This window comes from Bos mutus, chromosome 19, assembly GCF_027580195.1.
Source record: "Bos mutus isolate GX-2022 chromosome 19, NWIPB_WYAK_1.1, whole genome shotgun sequence".
Classification (NCBI taxonomy): Eukaryota; Metazoa; Chordata; class Mammalia; order Artiodactyla; family Bovidae; genus Bos; species Bos mutus.
The window spans coordinates 56,631,565-56,651,550 of NC_091635.1; the positions used below are offsets into that span (position 1 = coordinate 56,631,565).

The 19,986-nt window shown below is 37.6% G+C and overlaps 1 protein-coding gene and 1 non-coding gene across 6 annotated transcripts in view; one reads left to right on the forward strand and one right to left on the reverse strand.

The window, feature by feature from the left end:
- Positions 1-19,986, reverse strand: part of STXBP4 (syntaxin binding protein 4) — a 232,818-nt gene that overhangs the window by 125,038 nt on the left and 87,794 nt on the right. For all 5 annotated transcript variants that reach the window (XM_070357302.1, XM_070357301.1, XM_070357299.1 and 2 more), the window contains 2 exons: positions 8,691-8,786; positions 5,078-5,143 (listed from right to left, as the gene is read on the reverse strand). In XM_070357302.1, the coding sequence (XP_070213403.1) occupies positions 5,078-5,143; positions 8,691-8,786 (162 nt within the window). The remainder of the gene's footprint in view (positions 1-5,077; positions 5,144-8,690; positions 8,787-19,986) is intronic.
- On the forward strand, positions 17,410-17,482 carry TRNAC-ACA (transfer RNA cysteine (anticodon ACA)). The gene has a single exon. It is a non-coding gene; the product is annotated as a tRNA-Cys (tRNA).

A 19,986-nucleotide genomic window follows, 5' to 3' on the forward strand; every position in this document is an offset into this window, starting at 1 on the left:
TTGAATTGATTCTTTTTCTTCAGTATGGTTATTTTTTTAAAATAAAGGATAATACCATACATACTCTTTTGTACTTTTTTTTTTTTTTAATTTGACAGCATCTCCTGGAAATCACTCTGTGCTACTGAGTTAAGATTTCCTTCAGTAGCAGAGTGCTCCACTTCATGTGTGGATCGTAGTTCATTCAATCATCTATACTGAAGATTAAGGTAGTTTCTAATATTTTCTTATTACATATAATACCACAAAAAAATACTGTGCCTAGGTATTTCAATAGTATTAGAGGTATCTCTTTGGGGTAAATTCCTAGAAGTGAGGTTGCCAGGCTCAATGGTAAACGTACACATCAATTTATTAGAAATGCCCAATTCTCCTTCGCAGCCGTGTGCTGTTTTGTACTACCACTGCTGCTGCTGCTAAGTCACTTCAGTCGTGTCCGACTCTGTGTGATCCCAGAGATGGCAGCACACCAGGCTCGCCCATCCCTGGGATTCTCCAGGCAAGAACACTGGAGTGGGTTGCCATTTCCTTCTCCAATGCATGAAAGTGAAAAGTGAAAGTGAAGTCGCTTCAGTTGTGTCCTACTCTGTGTGACCCCATAGACGGCAGCCCACCAGGCTCCTCCATCCATGGGATTTTCCAGGCAGGAGTACTGGAGTGTGGTGCCATTGCCTTCTCCGTTGCACTACCACTAGCATGTATGAAAATGCCTGTTTCACAACAGCCTCATCAACAATGCACCGTCAAGCATCTGAATTTTTGTTAACGGAAGAAAAACTGTATTGGCATATTTTTAAAAAGTAGCTTTGTTAAGGTAGAATTTAAATATAGTAAAATTTACTCATTTTAGATATACAGCTTGATAACCTTGCTTAACCCAACATCACAAAAGTTTCTTTTGAATTTAAATTTTAGTTTATGTTTAGATCTATAATCCATTTGGAGTTAGCGAGGAGAAGGGGATGACAGAGGATGAGATGGCTGGATGGCATCCCCGACTCAATGGATGTGAGTTTGAGTGAACTCCAGGAGTTGGTGATGGACAGGGAGGCCTGGCGTGCTGCAGTTCATGGGGTCTCAAAGAGTCAGACATGACTGAGTGACTGAACTGAACTTTGAATATGATATGAAGTAGGGGTTAAGATTAGATTTTTCTCACACAAATATTCCCTTGTTCTAGTACCATGTATGGTAATAAGCAGTGAAAGTAAAAAGTCACTCAGTCATGTCCGACTCGAGTGACACCATGGACCATACAGTCCATGGAATTCTCCAGGCCAGAATACTAGAGTGGGTAGCCGTTCTCTTCTCCAGGGGATCTTCCCAACCCAGGGATCGAACCCAGGTCTCCCGCATTGCAGGCAGATTCTTTACTGACTGAGCCACCAGGGAAGCCCTGATGATAAGCAGTGCTTCCTCATTAAAGTGTCTGTGAACATTTTCAAACATCAAGTGACCCTAACTGGGGGTCAGTTTCCACTGGTATTAAATTGTTGCTGCTGCTGCTAAGTCACTTCAGTCGTGTTCGACTCTGTGCGACCCCATAGACGGCAGCCCACCAGACTCCCCCGTCCCTGGGATTCTCCAGGCAAGAACACTGGAGTGGGTTGCCATTTCCTTCTCCAATGCATGAAAGTGAAAAGTGAAAATGAAGTCGCTAAAGTCGAGTCCGACTCTTCGCAACCCCATGGACTGCAGCCCACCAGGCTCCTCCATCCATGGGATTTTCCAGGCAAGAGTACTGGAGTGGGGTGCCATTGCCTTCTCCTAGCTCCAAGCTTAAAACCAGGATCAAGAAATATAGTTCACATAGTTCCCTTCTTCCCAGAGGAGCAGGTGTCTATGTTCATGTTCCAATTCCTTTGGTAATTCCTTAAAACCTGTGTAACAAAACCAGTTTTAGAGCTGTTTTCTGTTGGAGAACATTCTCTGTATCTTGCTCAGTACTAGGAGCTGGAAGTCCTATCTCAACATAGATTTAATTGACATTTCTCTTGTGGGAAAGACTGAAAATCTTTTTATATGTTTCATATGACCTTCAATAACTTTTTCAGTGAATGGTCTGTTCATGTCTTTTACCCATTTTTCTACATAATTTTTGGTTTCATCTAGACGACTAAAACTTCTCCTTACAATTTGTGTATGTGGTCCAGTAACTGAGTTCTGCATATTAATTTTATTTCTTGCTAGCTTGTGAATTTCCCAACGAGTTATTTTTATCATTGATTCTTTAGGGTTTTCAAGATTTCTATTATGTTACTGTTTTATTTATTCTTTTCCAATTCATGTGTCCCTGGTTGCTTTTTTAGTCTGCAGTTTTTTAACTGCATTCTTTCTTTTTGTGATACTTTTGTCAGGTTTAGACATCAATGTTATACTTCCTCCCAGGAAAAAATCTGGAATTTTTCTTTGTTTCTTTCTCTTTCTGCTTTTTTAAAATATCTGAACCCATTTATGTAGTTCTGGGATTAAATGCCAAAGTTTTGGTTAAAACTTTGTGAAATGAAATTGTGAAATGATTTTGGCCTGGTCCTTTTCTGTAAGGTGGCTTCTTGGTAACTTTATTTCTTCTATGGTTAAGCTTCTACCTCTACTGAGGCCAGTTTTGGTAAACTATATTTTCCTATGAAAACCCATTTAAATTATCCCATTTATATTAGATTACTATTGTATTCAGTCTCTATTCTGTTATACTGCCTTCTGTTGAAATTGTTGTATATATTTACTGCATTTTGACATTTTTGCTTTTTTAAAAAAGGATTTCTTTTGGTAATTGGAAGATCCATATTTTCATTCTACAAAATCCAAAAATTTGCTCAGTCTTTACCTAATCTTTTTATTGTTTGCTGTCAGTTTGAAGTGATATTCACTGACCATTATACTACAGAATGATCTTATGCTGTTTTCCCCTTTTATTCTCCCTCATCCTCTCATTAAAAAAAAAAAAAAAAATTGCAAAACGGCATCTTTCTTTTTGGGCTTGGCTATACAGTAACATATAGGAAATGCTCATTGTTTGGAAATTCTTGCCAAAGTTACCCCAGTCATTTTTTGGCTGGGGAAAACTCACCTCTACCAGATTCTTCAGGAATACTATATGCATGTATTATTTCCTGAATCCTGGCACATTTGTAACTGTTGACTTGATACCTAAAAGTCGACTTGGTGGGATACAGGATTCTTGATGCACACATCCTTTCGTTTCGTGAAGACGCCGCCGCGCAAACGCCTTACTTTGTATGCTGCGTCAGGAGGCTGGTGCTGGTCTCACTCTATCACCTTTGCGCGTTATCTGACCTCTCATTTGGAGGGACCACGCACTTCCCCTCCGTCTTTGAAGCCTGCCTGGACGTACCCTAAACCGACCTTTCCCCACCACCCAATAATAGTTCCAGGTCATCTTTTACTTCTGAAAGTGTTCTTGGATTATAGTTCAAAATATTAGTGCTGTTCAGTTGTTTTGATTTACTTCCTCATGAAAATCCTTTACTTACTTCATTCTTATTTTTCTGGTTTACTTTGATACCTTTTCATTTGATTATATTCTTCCTTGGGTAACCTGTAATATAGTTTTCATTTCTAGCATCATTTTGTCTTTTTCTTCTCTTTCTTTCCCAGGTTTTATCAACTCTCATTTCATTTATCCCTGTTTTTTTGTCATTTTCTAAGTCTTTGTTTTTAATTCCTTATTTTGAGTTATTCTGTGTTACAGTTTTAAGGTTGAATTGTTCTGTGGTATTTTCATCAGGAAGAAAGCTTTAATTCATATTGTCTGATATTTACAGTTGTTTTGTAATGACAAGGACAGATTTTTTGTTTTTTTTCCAATTCCTTTTTCTTTCACAGAAAGAGTTCTTAGTTCAACAGCACCCTCTTCTGTGCAGTTTCTTTTTATGGATCATGTTGTTGATGGTCATGGTGGAGGGTACATGGAGGAGGCTTGGTATGTCTTGTTTCTCTTTCATTTCTGCAAGACCCTTAATTTCCCCCTCTTATTTCCTTTTTTCTCATTATTTCTTAGCCTCCAAGGGATACCACCCCTTCTCTATTTATTTGATTCTTTTCTCCAAACAATGATTCTAGAACGCTGCTGCTTCTGGTTGCACATACTTCCTCAAGTTCTGAGAACCACCAAATCCTGGCCACTGTTTAGTATTTTGTCATTAATAGTTGCATTTTTCTCTTTCTGGAGGCGATCTTACTTGCAGTACTTTGTCTGATTACTCTGTTCTCCTTACTCTTTTCAGAGTTTTTAAGCCTCCCCTGCTTTCACGTTTCAGTGGCAGGCAAGTTGCAACAGTTTGTTGGAATTTTGAACTCTATTTATATGTGCCGTGAAGGTTCTGGTGCTCTCTATCCAATAGCCACGTTTAAGGTAGAGGTCCTGGGAATTGTCTGGCAGTCCAGGGGTTAGGACTCAGTGCTTTTACTGCCGTGGGCCCAGTTTCAATTCCCAGTCGAGGAACTAAGATCCCAGAAGCCATGCATGATGTATCCAAAAAAAAAAAAAGGTGTGGGTTCCTGTATGGTTTTATGTGCTCTGTAAATGTTATGTTTTCTGGGAGGATAATATTGGGGAGATTCAAAATCAGGTGACTGCCACTGTTCTATAGCAATGTCCTCTTAACTTTCTACTCTTATTAACCTTTTATTTGTTACTGGTATCTCTATTTCATGATATCATTGCATTTGTTTCGCTGTAAGTTACTTAAAATTCTTCGAAGAATGATAAAGAGTGAAAATAAATTTTTACTTTTTATTACTAAAAAAAATTTAAAAATGCTCTGGCTTGGAAGTTTTTTCCCCCCCTTGATTTGCTTTTACTTTTAATAAAATGAATATGAGTAACAGAAGAAAAGAAAAAGGAAAAATAGAAGAGAAAGAAAAAAAGGGTAGAAAAGCAATGAGACTGATCGTTTCAGTCCACAGATCCCCAACTCTGAAAGCAGCAGTACACTATGCTATGCTGTTTATATCTGTAGGCTCTCAGATATTACACGTATCAATGCATTGCACTTATACCTCATTTGTCTATACACACATCCACAAGACACAAATAAACAATATATGCACTTACTTGTTTCACATTCTGGAGTTCTTCTGTCAATTGCTTCCTCTGCCTTTCCGATTCAAACAATTTTTCCTGTATTAAAAAGCCACTGAATTAACAACCTGTTAAGAAGGCATCAATGAGCATGATTTTTAGGGCTTTGTTTCAAGGCTTACAAATTCCTCAAACATCCAGTTTCTAGAATCTGGATTTGTAGCTCCCAGTCACTTTTCTGCCTTTTACATGCCATTTAAAAGTAATTAGCTCTTTACAGTATAATTGGGATGTAAACATATTTTCTGTTACTATAATTAGTCACATTTTTTTCCTGTGCCAGGCAGCATGCAGGATCTTCATTTCCTGACCAGAAATTGAATTCAGGCTACGGCACTGAAAGCCTGGACTCCTAACTACTAGGCCACCAGGAAACTCCTTACTAGCCACTTTTTAAAAAACCTAAAAATCTGAGGTCCAAAATAAGTCAATCAGGATCAAAATGTATAAATGTCAACTAAATGCTAGATAATAGCTATCACTGTCAAAGAGTTTGCAAATTGAAGAGCATGACTATTGTAACTTAGAAGTCCCTCTTACCGTACATACGAAAGAGGACTATGAAACAGAGTTGACCATAATGTTCCCAATTTAGCTAATTTTTGTAAGATTATCCATAAAAATGAACATATAACTAGTGTAATCAAAATATGAAATAATAGTTACTAAGGTGGAATAACATTGGCATCCCAAACAAATATTAAAATCTTTGAACTTAAAATTAAGGATATTGAGAATAACACGCTAAAACGTTCAATTTTGTTATGTCATAAATCCACGTTTTATTGATCAAATCAGAGATACTTTAAGAGCCATTTTACTTATAACCTGAGCAGAGGAATTGCTAGAAGATTATAATGAGTGGTAAACATTCATGGCAACATTGGAATGTTTACAAGAAGCAATCTACTTTCTGCTATACTTGAGCTCATTCTTGTCTAAGAGATGAAATGAAGGTACGTGAAGATGAATACAATATAGCAATCTAACGAGTCTGCCACAGAACAGGAGCCAAGAAACTTCTGGCTCCTAGGCTTTTATGCTCTGCTAAGTCACCTTCACTCTTGGTGTCCTAGTTTTTCGCATCTGTAAATGGAAAATATATCTATTTTCATTCAACTTTGCAAAGCAGTAGCAATGTGAACTCTGCAGAAAGCCTTTAAGTTAAATAAAGCCCATGGAACCTTTAAAAATCATTCTTGCAGAATAAAAATTAGCCATTGGCATCAAATTTTCTTGTTTCCATTTTTACTTGTACCTTAAATCAGACATGATAAACAGAGATGTCACAGGATAATGGGGAGTGATGACAGACATCTACACATTCTGTGAAATCCATTTAACAACCTCTGCTTTTTGTGTATATGTGGTATAATACAAGCAGAAAAACTCAAAGTACAAAGATTATTATCTCACACAAAACATTTATTGCTGTGTAGTGTTTTCTGTATTTAAGCAAATGTCTCTCAGCCAATAGATAGGTTTTCAGGTGAAGGAAATTATACAGAATACATTTTACCTGTGATTTCAGGTTTTATCACAGTAGGATATGTTCAGTTACATCTCGTGAATTTTACATACAAATCCTGATTTACTCAATAGTTCCTCTGGAAAGCTTTGTTTAAATGTTAAATGAATACATCTTTAAATTAAAATTCTAATTATTACCACTGATATTCCAGTAAAAAAAAAAAATATATCACTAAATTTAACAATGATAAACATTGGGGCTTCCGTGGTAGCTCAGACAGTAAATAATCTGTCTGCAATGCAGAAGACCCGGGTTTGATCCCTGGGTCAGGAAGATCCCTTGGAGTAGGGAATGGCAACCTCCTTTGTTCTTGCCTGGAGAATTCCACAGACACAGGAGCTTGGCAAACTACAGTCACAAAGAGTTAGACATGATCAAGAATTAAGATGAAAAATATAAATTTAGCTTTAATAATTGACAGTTGTTTTTTCTTATTCTCTTAAAAAACATCTGTAGTGTTGGTTATACTGGTAAGATAGCATTTTTATATAATTTACTCTGTGTAAGTCATTGAATCTTATGGTTCATCAGAATTTTCTGAGGCTCTCAGATCTTTTTCATTTCATCATAGGGAACTGGTTAAATAATCTAGAACAGAACCTTTGGAGGATAGGAGAGGCACTGAAAAGAATTAGGTAGATTCTTATATATTAACCTGAAAAGTTATCCAAGATATAATGCTAACAACAAAGAGAAAAAAAGAAAATAAGTTGTAAAAAAGTGTATAATATATGAAACAATTCTGTGGAATTAAAAGAAGCATATATACACATATTTTTTAGCATATGGTTGAGTACACAGAGAAAGTCTCTGAAAGGGTAAATAAGATATGTTAAACAATAGCTTCCTCTAGAGGTCAGAATTTAAAGACTAAGGTAGCAAGGAAATTTCTTTCTCTTTTTAATTTGGTGTAAAGATTTTACCTCAATAAAAATGAAACAAATAATAGAATTTCAGTTATTTAAAAACTAATTAAAAATAATTTGGGGCTTCCCTGGTGGCTCAGTGATAAAGAATCTGCCTGCCAATGCAGGTGACTCAGGCTTTCGAAACGTGACCTAGGAAAAGTCCTACATGCCATGGAGAAACAAAGCCTGTGCACAGGTTCAACTATTGAACCTGTGCTCTAGAACCTGGGCACCACAACTGCTGGGCCCATGTGCCACAGCTACTGAATCCCGCATGCCCTGGAGCCCGCGCTCTGCAGCTGTCCAAGTCACCACACGAAAGGCCGTGTACTGCAACTAGAGAGTCGCCCCCACTCTCTGCAACTAGAGGAAAGTCTGTGCAGCAATTCAGACCCAGCACAGCCAAAAATAAACACATAAAAAAGTTTAAATATATTCCTATGATGAATTAGTGGAAAACAAATAGTTACACTGCTTTTCTTGAAGACCTGAAAAATATAATGGCTTTCCATAAAAATTAAGATACAAATTTAATATTCTAAACACAAAATTAAAACATATATAGAGAAACAAAATCTTACAGTATATTTGGGAAATATATTGTGTTTTTATTTCCCTTAAATCTCAATCCACTAATTTCAAATTATGTTAGCAAAACAAGATGTCCCTGAAGCATTCACATGAATACAGGAGAAAATGTATTTTCCAATGAACATCTGAGGATCTAAAATTGTCATGGCTTGCTTCATTGGCTCTCCTTTCTTCCCACCAGTGTGAAAAAAAAAAGGGGTTAGAAGTAGTCAGATTAGAAGGTATGATTACAAATCACACTGTTCATACCGAATCTGTGAAATACAAATAATGAGTATGTAAGCTAAAAAATTTACTCTCTAAAGGTCAGCTGAGGAAATCACTGACTGTGAAATATAAATAATGAGTATATGAGCTAAAAATTTTACTCTCTAAAGGTCAGCTAAGGAAATAAATATTAATTTGATATTAATATTCTATACTAAGCTATTTGATATTGATATTCTTAAAAACAAAAACAAAAACTAAGTCTCGATACTCCAGAATTCAACACAAGATAATTTTCTTTCTTTTCTTTATACAAAAGAAAATATAAGGAAGCTAAATTGGAGATTACCTTAAGTGTCTTCACTTCTTCCAAGGCGTTATTTCTTTCATGCTTAAGCTTTTCCATTTCATCTGTTTCTAAGGAATCACCTGCCTCCTGAGAAATCTGTATGCAAGATAAGAAGGAAGAGTTAGAACAGAACATGCAACAATGGACTGGTTCAAAATTGGGAAAGAAGTAAGTCAAGATTGTATATCACCACACTGCTTATTTAACATATATGCAAAATACATGATGCAAATGCCAGGCTGGACGAATCTCAAGTTGGAATCAAGACTCTCAGGAGAAGTATCAATAACCTCAGATATGCAGATGATACCACCCTAACGGCAAATAGCAAAGAGGAACTAAAGAGCCTCTTAAAGAGGGTGAGAGACGAGAGTGAAAAGCTGGCTTAAAACTCAACATTCAAAAAATGAAAATCATGGCCTCTGGTCCCATCAGTTCAGTCGCTCAGATATGTCTGACTCTTTGCGACCCCATGAACTGCAGCACGCCAGACCTCCCTATCCATCAACAACTCCCGGAGTCCACCCAAACCCATGTACATCGAGTCGGTGATGCCATCCAACCATCTCATCCTCTGTCATCCCCTTCTCTTCCAGCCCTCAGTCTTTCCCAGCATCAGGGTCTTTTCAAATGAGAAAGCTCTTCTCATCAGGTGGCCAAAGTACTGGAGTTTCAGATTCAACATCAGTCCCTCCAATGAACACCCAGGACTGATCTCCATTAGGATGGACTGGTTGGATCTCCTTGCAGTCCAAGAGACTCTCAAGAGTCTCCTCCAACACCACAGTTCAAAAGCCTCAATTCTTCAGCACTCAGCCTTCTTTATAGTCCAACTCTTACATCCATACATGACTACTGGAAAAACCATAGCCTTGACTAGACAGACCTTTGTTGGCAAAGTAATGTCTCTGCTTTTGAATATGCTGTCTAGGTTGGTCATAACTTTCCTTCCAAGGAGTAAGCGTCTTTTAATTTCATGGCTGCATTCACCATCTGCAGTGCTTTTGGAGCCCAGAAAAACAGTCAGCCACTGTGTGCAATGTTTCCCCATCTATTTGCCATGAAGTGATGGGACCAGATGCCATGATCTTAGTTTTCTGAATGTTGAGCTTTAAGCCAACTTTTTCACTCTCCTCTTTCACTTTCATCAAGAGGCTCTTTAGTTCTTCCTCACTTTCTGCCATAAGGGTGGTGTCATCTGCATATCTGAGGTTATTGATATTTCTCCCGGCAATCTTGATTCCAGCTTGTACTTCTTCCAACCCAGTGCTTCTCATGATGTACTATGCATAGAAGTTAAATAAGCAGGGTGACAATATACAGCCTTGATGTACTCTTTTTCCTATTTGGAACCAGTCTGTTGTTCCATGTCCAGTTCTAACTGTTGCTTCCTAATCTGCATACAGGTTTCTCAAGAGGCAAGTCAGGGGGTCTGGTATTCCCATCTCTTTCAGAATTTTCCAGTTTATTGTGATCCACACAGTCAAAGGGTTTGGCATAGTCAATAAAGCAGAAATAGACGTTTTTCTGGAACTCTCTTGCTTTTTTGATGATTCAGTGGATGTTGGCAATTTGATCTCTGGTTCCTCTGCCTTTTCTAAAACCAGCTTGAACATCTAGAAGTTCATGGTTCACGTGTTGCTGAAGCCTGGCTTGGAGAATTTTGAGCATTACTTTACTAGCGTGTGAGATGAATGCAATTGTGTGGTAGTTTGAGCATTCTTTGGCATTGCCTTTCTTTGGGATTGGAATGAAAACTGACCTTTTCCAGTCCTGTGGCCACTGCTGAGTTTTCCAAATTTGTTGGTCCCATCACTTCATGGCAAACAGATGAGGAAAAAGTAGAAGCGGTGACAGATTTTACTTTCTTGGGCTCCAAAATCACTGTAGATGGTGACTGAAGCCATGACATTAAAAGACACTTGTTCATTGAAAGAAAAGCTATGACAAACCTACACAGCATATTACAAAGCAGAGATCATTCTGCCAACAAAAGTCGGGTCTAGTCAAAGCTATTGTTTTTCTAGCAGTCATGTACAGATGTGAGAGTTGGACCATAAAGAAGGCTGAGGGCCAAAAAATTGATGCTTTCAAACTGTGGTATTGGAGAAGACTCTTGAGAGTCCCTTGACAGGAAGGAGATCCAACCAGTCAATCCTAAAGGAAATCAGTCCTGAATATTCATTGGAAGGACTGATGCTGAAGCTGAAGTTCCAACACTTTGGCCACCTGATGCAAAGAGCCGACTCACTGGAAAAGACCTTGATACTGGGAAAGATTGAGAGCAAGAGGAGAAGGGGGTGACAGAGGATGAGATGGTTGGATGGCATCACGGATTCATGGACATGAGTTTGAACAAACTCTGGGAGACAGTGAAGGACCGGAAGCCTGGTATGATGCAGTTCGTGGGGCCACAAAGCATTGGACATGACTCAGCAACTGAACAACAGCAACAAAGCAATCACAGGGGAGAAACTGTCAATATTAAAATACGAGAGAAAAGTTATACATTAGATACTAATTATGAGAGCTAACTTAAAAATCCTCTTTTGATGAGTCTTAGGCTTTTGCATTCTAATAACAAGATTCAGTTTCTTATTTTGGAGTTGTTTCATTAGATAAAAGAGAATATTAAATAATCTGGGGTAACAACAAATATGCTTCAATCAAAAACAGAGACATTACTTTGCCAACAAAGGTCCATCTAGTCAAGGCTATGGTTTTTCTTGTGGTCATGTATGGATGTGAGAGTTGGACTGTGAAGAAGGCTGAGCACTGAAGAATTGATGCTTTTGAACTGTGGTGTTGGAGAAGACTCGTGAGAGTCCCTTGGTTTGCAAGGAGATCCAACCAGTCCATTCTGAAGGAGATCAGCCCTGGGATTTCTTTGGCAGGAATGATGCTAAAGCTGAAACTCCAGTACTTTGGCCACCTCATGCGAAGAGTTGAGTCATTGGAAAAGACTCTGATGCTGGGAGGGATTGGGGGCAGGAGGAAAAGGGGACGACAGAGGATGAGATGGCTGGATGGCATCACTGACTCGATGGACGTGAGTCTGGGTGAACTCCAGGAGTTGGTGATGGACAGGGAGGCCTGGCGTGCTGCAATTCATGGGGTCGCAAAGAGTCGGACACGACTGAGCGACTGAACTGAACTGAAACAAGCAGCATCAAATGAGATAAACTGTTGCTATTTAACATCAATGATTCCAGACAGATACCTATTTTCTAATCTACCTCCAGCTCTTACCTGGTTCTCATGATATCATTTTCAACCCTTGGGCCCCCTGACCTCTGTGATACTTGGTAAATAACATTATGAATCATTTCTACTCTGCTTTCTCAAGTCTGCTATGTAGTATCATAAGACCCTACAGAAAGTCACTGCACTGCGCTCAGCGGGCCTCACCTCAATTCTCCCTTCACTATTGCTCCATCATCATCATTTTAAAGTTATTTGACTTCTGCCAATTCTGGATAGCTACTATTGCACTGGCCACATTCACAACCTCAATTCATCTTAAACAGAATAGAACAAGAACCTCTGTTTCAGTCTAATTTTATTGATAAAGCCTTCTATTATGAACCAGCCCATCCAATTACCTCCTTTCCTTAAAATTCCTGTGTATTCCCTTATTTTCCCCTGCCTAATCCTTTTATTTCTTATAATCTGGTTTACATATCTTTCCTCCCTCCCCACATTTCAATAATAATTACTTGTAGTGTCACCAAACAACCTGCTATGAGAAAAAATATGCCCCTCATCGACTTTCGTTAATCACTTTCTCACACATAGTATTGCTCAAGCCATGTGTCCTCGCAACTTTCTCTTCCCTAGGTTTTTGATACTCTACTATTTCATCTACCCTCAGGATATTTAGGCTGTTTCTAATGACTTCATTTCATTTCTATTTCTTAAATGGAGAAAAGTTCCCCAAAGTCTGTCCTTTTCTGCCACCTTCTCTACAAGCTGTCCCTGAGTGATAACGTTCACTGCCATGCCATTACAACTATCACCCTCCACATAATCTGCAAATCCCTCTCCTGATGTATAGTTCCTTATTGCCTTTCGGTTATTTATACCAGTCAGCGTCATGAACTTACTCTTTCCAAAACACAGCCTATCATCTTCTCTACCTTTCTCTTCTTATTCCTTCTTCCTAGTAAAAGAACCAGTATATCATTAATCACCCTAATAAAAAACTTTGGGGTTATCTTTAACTCATTCTCCTTTGCTCTGACATTCAAACGCATGCCTCATTGATGGCATACTTGTTTTGGTCAATGTCTTAGATCTGTCTCTCCATTCCTTTCTCATTCTTCTCACCTCTCTTTATTCATCCATACTTGCAGTCTTTCTTTGGTTCCATGTCTAGACTACCAACCACCACTTTAACCCCTTCCAAGATAAACAATACTATTTAAGATTACTATTTCTAAAATATCACTTTGATCTAAAATATCATATGATCAAATAAGATCAAATAAGATCAAATATGATCAAATAAGAAAAAACTATTCTCCTTAATAGTTACCAACTTAACAGGTACAGTCAGTCAATTCAGTTGCTCAGTCATGTCCGACCTGTTGCGACCCCATGGACTGCAGCACGCCAGGCTTCCCTGTCCATCACCAACTCCCGGAGTTTACCCAAACTCATGTCCACTGAGTCAGTGATGCCATCCAACCATCTCATCCTCTGTCATCCCCTTCTCCTTCCGCCTTCAATCTTTCCCAGAATCAGGGTCTTTTCAGATGAGTCAGTTCTTTGCATCAGGTGGCCAAAGTACTGGAGTTTCCGCTTCAGCATCAGTCAGTGTCTAAGTTTAATATTTATTCTTCCTTTTTTCTCTGACCTGCATGTACTCAACTATCTTTTTTAAAAAGTAGATTACTCTCTGCTTACTATCACATTATACACATTTATTTTTTCATGCGAATACTCATCACTCTGATCACCTCTTGAGCAGATAAAATCCTATACGATTCAAAACTCACTCAAGGAATTCCCTGGCAGCCCAGTGGTTAGGACTCCATGCTTCCACGACAGGGGACCTGAGTTTGATCCCCTGTCCAGCATGCCATGTGGCATAGCCAAGAAAACACCAAAACAAAAAATGAAAACTCACTCATATGCCACCTCCGTTACGAATTTTCCCTGAGTGTTCTGAGTTCTATTATTACTATGGCCCTATCACAACGCATTTTTAAACTTTATCTGTATCCATGAATTTTCTTACATTATACCCTAAATTTCCTGAGGGATAGGCTTGAGTTTTATTTACCTTATAACCTGTGCCGGAGCAACTAACAATGCCACACACTGTAGCTGTTTAATATACAAGTAATCTTTTACAGATGAGTGTATAGTGAAGTGACTATAAAGTACTTACTGTTACACACAGTGAGAAATACCATTTATATCATGACCCAATTATCAGCTAAACATTATCACTTTTATTATACACAGTTTACGTTAATATTTCCCACTCTATTCTATTTCCCTTGTTAAAATACAATCACTTAACTGACTGAGCAAAGACCCCAGTTGTGATTTTAATATAACCTATTTATGATACGTGATTACTGTGGTAAACCCATCGTATCATCATGGACCATCATCTGCTGACGCTAAGTTTAGAACACTGCTAAATGGAGGCTCCAATCTTGCCTTTTCTAGATGTAATCTTGTGCCAGTAGCAGGTGTAGCACTGTGTGAATTTTTAATATAGCAGTGATGACTAGAATCACAGCAAGATAATTATATTTTTGGTTCTAAATGCCATATTATTCCAAAAGCAAAAAGGTTTTGTCCACTAAACAAAAGCAGGACTTACAGACTCAGCAATTCCTTCTTAAAAGACAGCATTTCAAGAAATCTTGAGTCAGACAGGATGATCAGCAAATGAAGCTAGTTACAAAAGAGTACATATTGTATGATTCTATTTATTACTGTATCCATTATGCTTCAGTAAAAATATTTTTAAAAAATAAAGGAAAATACAAGCCAAAAAACCAGAGAAACATATGGGTAAAAATAAGCATTCTTAACAGATGGATTACCAAATCTGATTCTCTTCTTTAAGATGACATGGTTGAGGGGGTGAGCACACTGGAATTTCCCCATCTTCACAGAATGTCAGTAGCCTGACCTCAGATCAACTGATATTCATATGGGGCACTATAGTGTTAACTAAAACAAACAAACAAACAAAATAGAACAAAAAAACTTGGGAATAATACTGAAAGTATTTTTAGAATTTGTTTCTGGTAAGCTACTCGACAAGCACTGATTTTTAACGGTATTTTCAAATGGTGGTGCATAACTCATTAGTAAATTATAAGACCTAATATTTACTGGACTGGAATTGAGCATTAGATAAGAACACAAGGATGTAAAAAAGGCTAAGTAATGCTTTGAGATTTTTGTTTCAGTTACACATGTGAGTGTGGTGAAGTAAAAATGGGTTCTTATCGTGGATTTGTGGATTCAGGTGAAAAAAAAAGGAAAGCCAACATTTAATGGGGACTCTTCTGTGTGTTGACAAGAATTCTTGTACACTGATATAATGACTCTTGCACAATATTTGATCTGAAGCTACAAACAGGGAATTATTGGCATGTAGGCCTTGTACAATTACCATCAGCACTTTGCTTTTGCTATCAAAATGCCTCATACTGAATACATTTTTATCTGCTCTAAAATCATATTAGTATTGATAAAAAGGAAGTAAATTACTAATTTGGAGACCAAGTATTTCTTTGCAGTTGCTAAGAAAGCTCTGCATGCTCATTCCCTACTTGGCTTATGTAAGCCCAGTTACCTCTGCCTTTCCTCATCGAAATGAGTATGTTAGCTTCTAATACTGTTTGGCAATTAGAAAACAATGTTCTGCTGTCACACTAAGTAGGTAAGAACATAACACCTAGATGAGAGGAAGGGAAACTCTGCTCTTACTGCTTCAGTCTTCCTACTCTAAAGGCTGCAGAATCAGTTTTGCCAAATCAGTGCCTCAATTCAGGGAGAGCTGGGTGATTTCCTGAGTTCCCAAATCACTAGGTATTTGGGAATGCTCATTCATCGCTGATGAGAATAAGTCAGTACAGCCACTTTGGAAGAGAGTTGGCAGCTTCTTGCAAAATTAAACATCCTTTTAACATACGGTCCATTGATTAAGTTTCTTGGTATTTACGCAAAGAAATTGAAAAATTATGTCCACACAAAAACGTGCACATGGACATTTACAGAGGTTTTATTCATAACTATCCAAACTTGGAGCAATTGAGATGTTCTTCAGTAGGTAAATGGATAAATAACCATCCAGATAAGAGCTATGAAAAGACATGGAGAAACATTAAATGCATATTATTGCCTGAAAGAAGCCAATCTGAAAAGGCTATATACTGTATGATTCTAAGTATACGACACCCTAGAAAGGGCAAAACTATGGAGACAATAAAAGGATCAGTGGTTGTGATGGATTTGGATGGGGGCAGGGTAAGGCTGCGGAGACATGATATGCAGTACACAGAGAATCTTTTATGTAATAAAAATATTCTGTATGATACCATAATGATTGATGTATGTCTCTATACATTTGTCCTAACCTAACACAGAATGTATACACCAAGAGTAAACCATAGTGTAAACTACAAACTTTGGGTGATTATCAATGTAGGCTCGTCAATTATAACAAATGTGTCACTCTGAAGGGGAGGGCAACAACAGACAAGGCTAGGCATGTATAGAGGTGAGGGTATTTAGGAAATCTCTGTACGTTCCCCTTAATTTTGCAGTGAACCGAAACCTGCTCTAAAATAAACAGTCTTTGAAAAACCCCTACTGTTTATAATGGCAAAAAAGTGTGAGGTATCTGGAAATAAATCTAACAGAGATTAATAAGGCTTGTATTGGAAAAAAATACAAGTGTATTATTATACGCCATTGAGAAGATATAGATGAATAAGAGGCCAAAACATGTTCACAGATAGATTTAAACTTATAAAGATGTCGATTTTTCCCAAAATAATCTGTAAGTTCAAAGTAGCAAGATTCTGGCTAAAATTTATATGGATAAGATACCCAAAGTAATATCTGAAAAGAACAACAAGGTGGGAAAATATATTAAGACTTATGAAGTCAAGTCAACCAGTAGAATAAACAGTCTAGAAAGGCCCAGGCATATATGGAAATCTTATAAATGACAGAACTGGATTGCAAATAATCCTTCCAACCCATTGAAATGTGAATTTACATTTAAAATATTACCTTTAAAAATTTTATCAAAATTCACATATAAAACTTAAATTTTTGACTGTGTATCAATAGTATAATGATTAACCAATTCAGAAGAAAATTTTAATATGTAAGAGTTTATGAACATAGCAAGTTAAAACAAATACATTTGAATTTATTTAAATTTCGGGGTAGCAAAATGATAGGGTAACTAAGGAAAGATTTTTAACCTTGATATTATAACATATCGGGGTGACATTCTAGGGCAATATGGAAGAGAAATAAGAGTTAAAAGAGACAGGAAAGATGTTAAAAGTCTGAGTATAACAGTTTGCATCTACAAACCACAAAATCTCAGTCCAGTCCTCCCCTGACTTCAGTCTTTGGCAACCACAAGTCTGTTCTCTGCCTGTGAGTCTGTTTCTACTTTGTAGATAGGTTCATTTGCGTCATATTTTAGATTCTATTAATACATAAAAGGACTTCCCTGGTGGCTCAGATGGTAAAGCGTCTGCCTACAATGCAGGAGACCCAGGTTCAATTCCTGGGTCAGGAAGATCTCCTGGAGAAGGAAATGGCAACCCACTCCGGTATTCTTGCCTGGAGAATCCCATGGACAGAGAAGCCTGGTAGGCTACAGTCCATGGAGTCGCAAAGAGTCGGACATGACTGAACGACTTCACCTTCACCTTCACCTTCAATACATAAAAATGATACCATACGGCATTTGTCTTTCTCTTTCTGAGTTACTTCACTTAGTATGATAATCTCTAAGTGTATCCATGTTGCTGCAAACAGCACTACTTCCATTTTTTATGGCTGAGTAGTATTCCATTGTCAGAGAAGGCCATGGCAACCCACTCCAGTACTCTTGCCTGGAAAATCCCATGGACGGAGGAGCCTGGTAGGCTGCAGTCCATGGGGTTGTGAAGAGTCGGACATGACTGAGCGACTTCACTTTCTCTTTTCACTTTCATGCATTGGAGAAGGAAATGGCAACCCACTCCAGTGTTCTTGCCTGGAGAATCCCAGGGACGGAGGTGCCTGGTGGGCTGCCTGTCTATGGGGTTGCACAGAGTCGGACACGACTGAAGCGACTTAGCAGCAGCAGCAGCAGTATTCCATTGTACATATGTACTATATCTTCTTTATCCATTCATCTGTTGATGGACAATTATGTTGTTTCTGTGTCTTGGCCACTGTAAATAGTGCTGCTATGAAGGTACATGTATTGTTTGGCTAATATGTCTAACAGCAGGATTGCTGGATCATATGGTAATTCTATTTTCAGTTTTCTGAGGAACTTCCATACTGTTTTCCACAGTGGTTACACCAACTTACATTCCCACCAAAGTGTAGGAGTTCCCTTTTCTCCACACCCTCTCTAGCATTTGTTATTATAGACTTTTTAATGATGGCTGTTCTGATTGGTGTGAAGTATAGTAGTTTGATTTGCATTTCTCTAATAATTGATGATGTTGAACATCTTGTCGTGGGCCTATTGGCCAACTGTATGTCTTTGGAGAAATGTCTATTTGGGTCTTTTGTCCATTTTCAATTGGATTATCTGTTTGTTGTTGTTGAGTTTTATGACCTATTTCTATGTTTTGGAAATTAAGCCCTTGTTGGTTGCAATGTTTGTAAATATTGTCCCCTATTTCATAGATTGTCTCTTTGTTTTGTTTATGGGTTTACTTTGGTGTGTAAAAGCTTGTAAGCTTGATTAGGTCCTAATTTGTTTATTTTTGTTTTTATTTCTACTACCTTGGGAAGCTGACTTAAAAAAAACACTGGTACAATTTATGTCAAAGCATACTTTGCCAATGTTCTCTTCTAGGAGTTCCATGGTGTCTTGTCATATATATAAGTCTTTTTTCCTATCATATTCTATCTTTCTTTGTCAAAGATTAATTGACCATAGTTATATGGGTTTATTTCTGGGCTCTCTATTCTTTTCCATTGATCTTTGTATCTGTTTTTGTGCCAATGTATGTTGTTTTGATTATTATATCTATCTGGGAGGTTATGCCTCCTGTTTTGTTCTTTTTCCTCAGAATTGGTTGGCAATTCTGGGTTTCGTGGCAATTCTATAGTTTCAGACATATTTTAGGATTTTTTTTTTCCCAGTTCTGAGAAAAATGTCATGGGTAATTCGATGGGGATCAGGTTAAATCTGTACATTGCTTTGAGTAGTATAATCATTTTAATATTAATTCTTCCAATTCAAGAACATATAATATCTTTGCATTTTTTTGAATCATCTTAAATTACCTTTATTAATGTTTATAGTTACATAAGTTTTCACCTCCTCATTCAGGTTCATTTCTAAGCATCATTTTTTTGGTGTGATTTTAAAAGTTATTGCTTTTTTACATTCCTTTTCTAATATTTCATTGTTAGTGTAAAGAAATACAACCTATTTTTAAATGCTAATCTTGCACCCTGTTGCCTTGCGGAATTCATTTATCAGATCTAGTAGTTTTTATGGGGAGTCTTTAGGGTTTTCTATATATAGTATCTTTTCATCTGCAAATAATGAGAACTTTATCTCTTTCCTTCCAATCTGGATATCTTTTATCTGATTGCTGTGCTAGGACTTCTAATACTATGTAGAAAAGAAGTGGTGAGAATTGCCGTCCTTGTCCTAGATTTTAGTGATAAGGTCTTCAGCTTTTTACCACTGAATATTCTACTGGCTGTGGGTTTGTCACAGCTTTTATTACATTGAGATATGTTTCTTCTACATCCAGTTTGGTAAGGGTTTTTATCATGAATGAATGTTGAATTTTGTCAGATGCTTTTTCTTCATCTGTTGAGATGATCATGTGGTTTTTTACTTCTTTTCTTGATGTGGTATATCACACTGATTGATTTGTGCAGGTTGAACCATCCTTGTGAACTTGGAATGAAACCCACTTGGTCATGGTATATGATCCTTTTTATGTACTGTTGGATTCAGCTTGGTAATATTTGCTGAGAGGTTATGCATCTATATTTATCAAAGATATTGCCTATAATTTTCTTTTTGGTGGTAATTTTGTCTGGTTTTCATATCAGGATA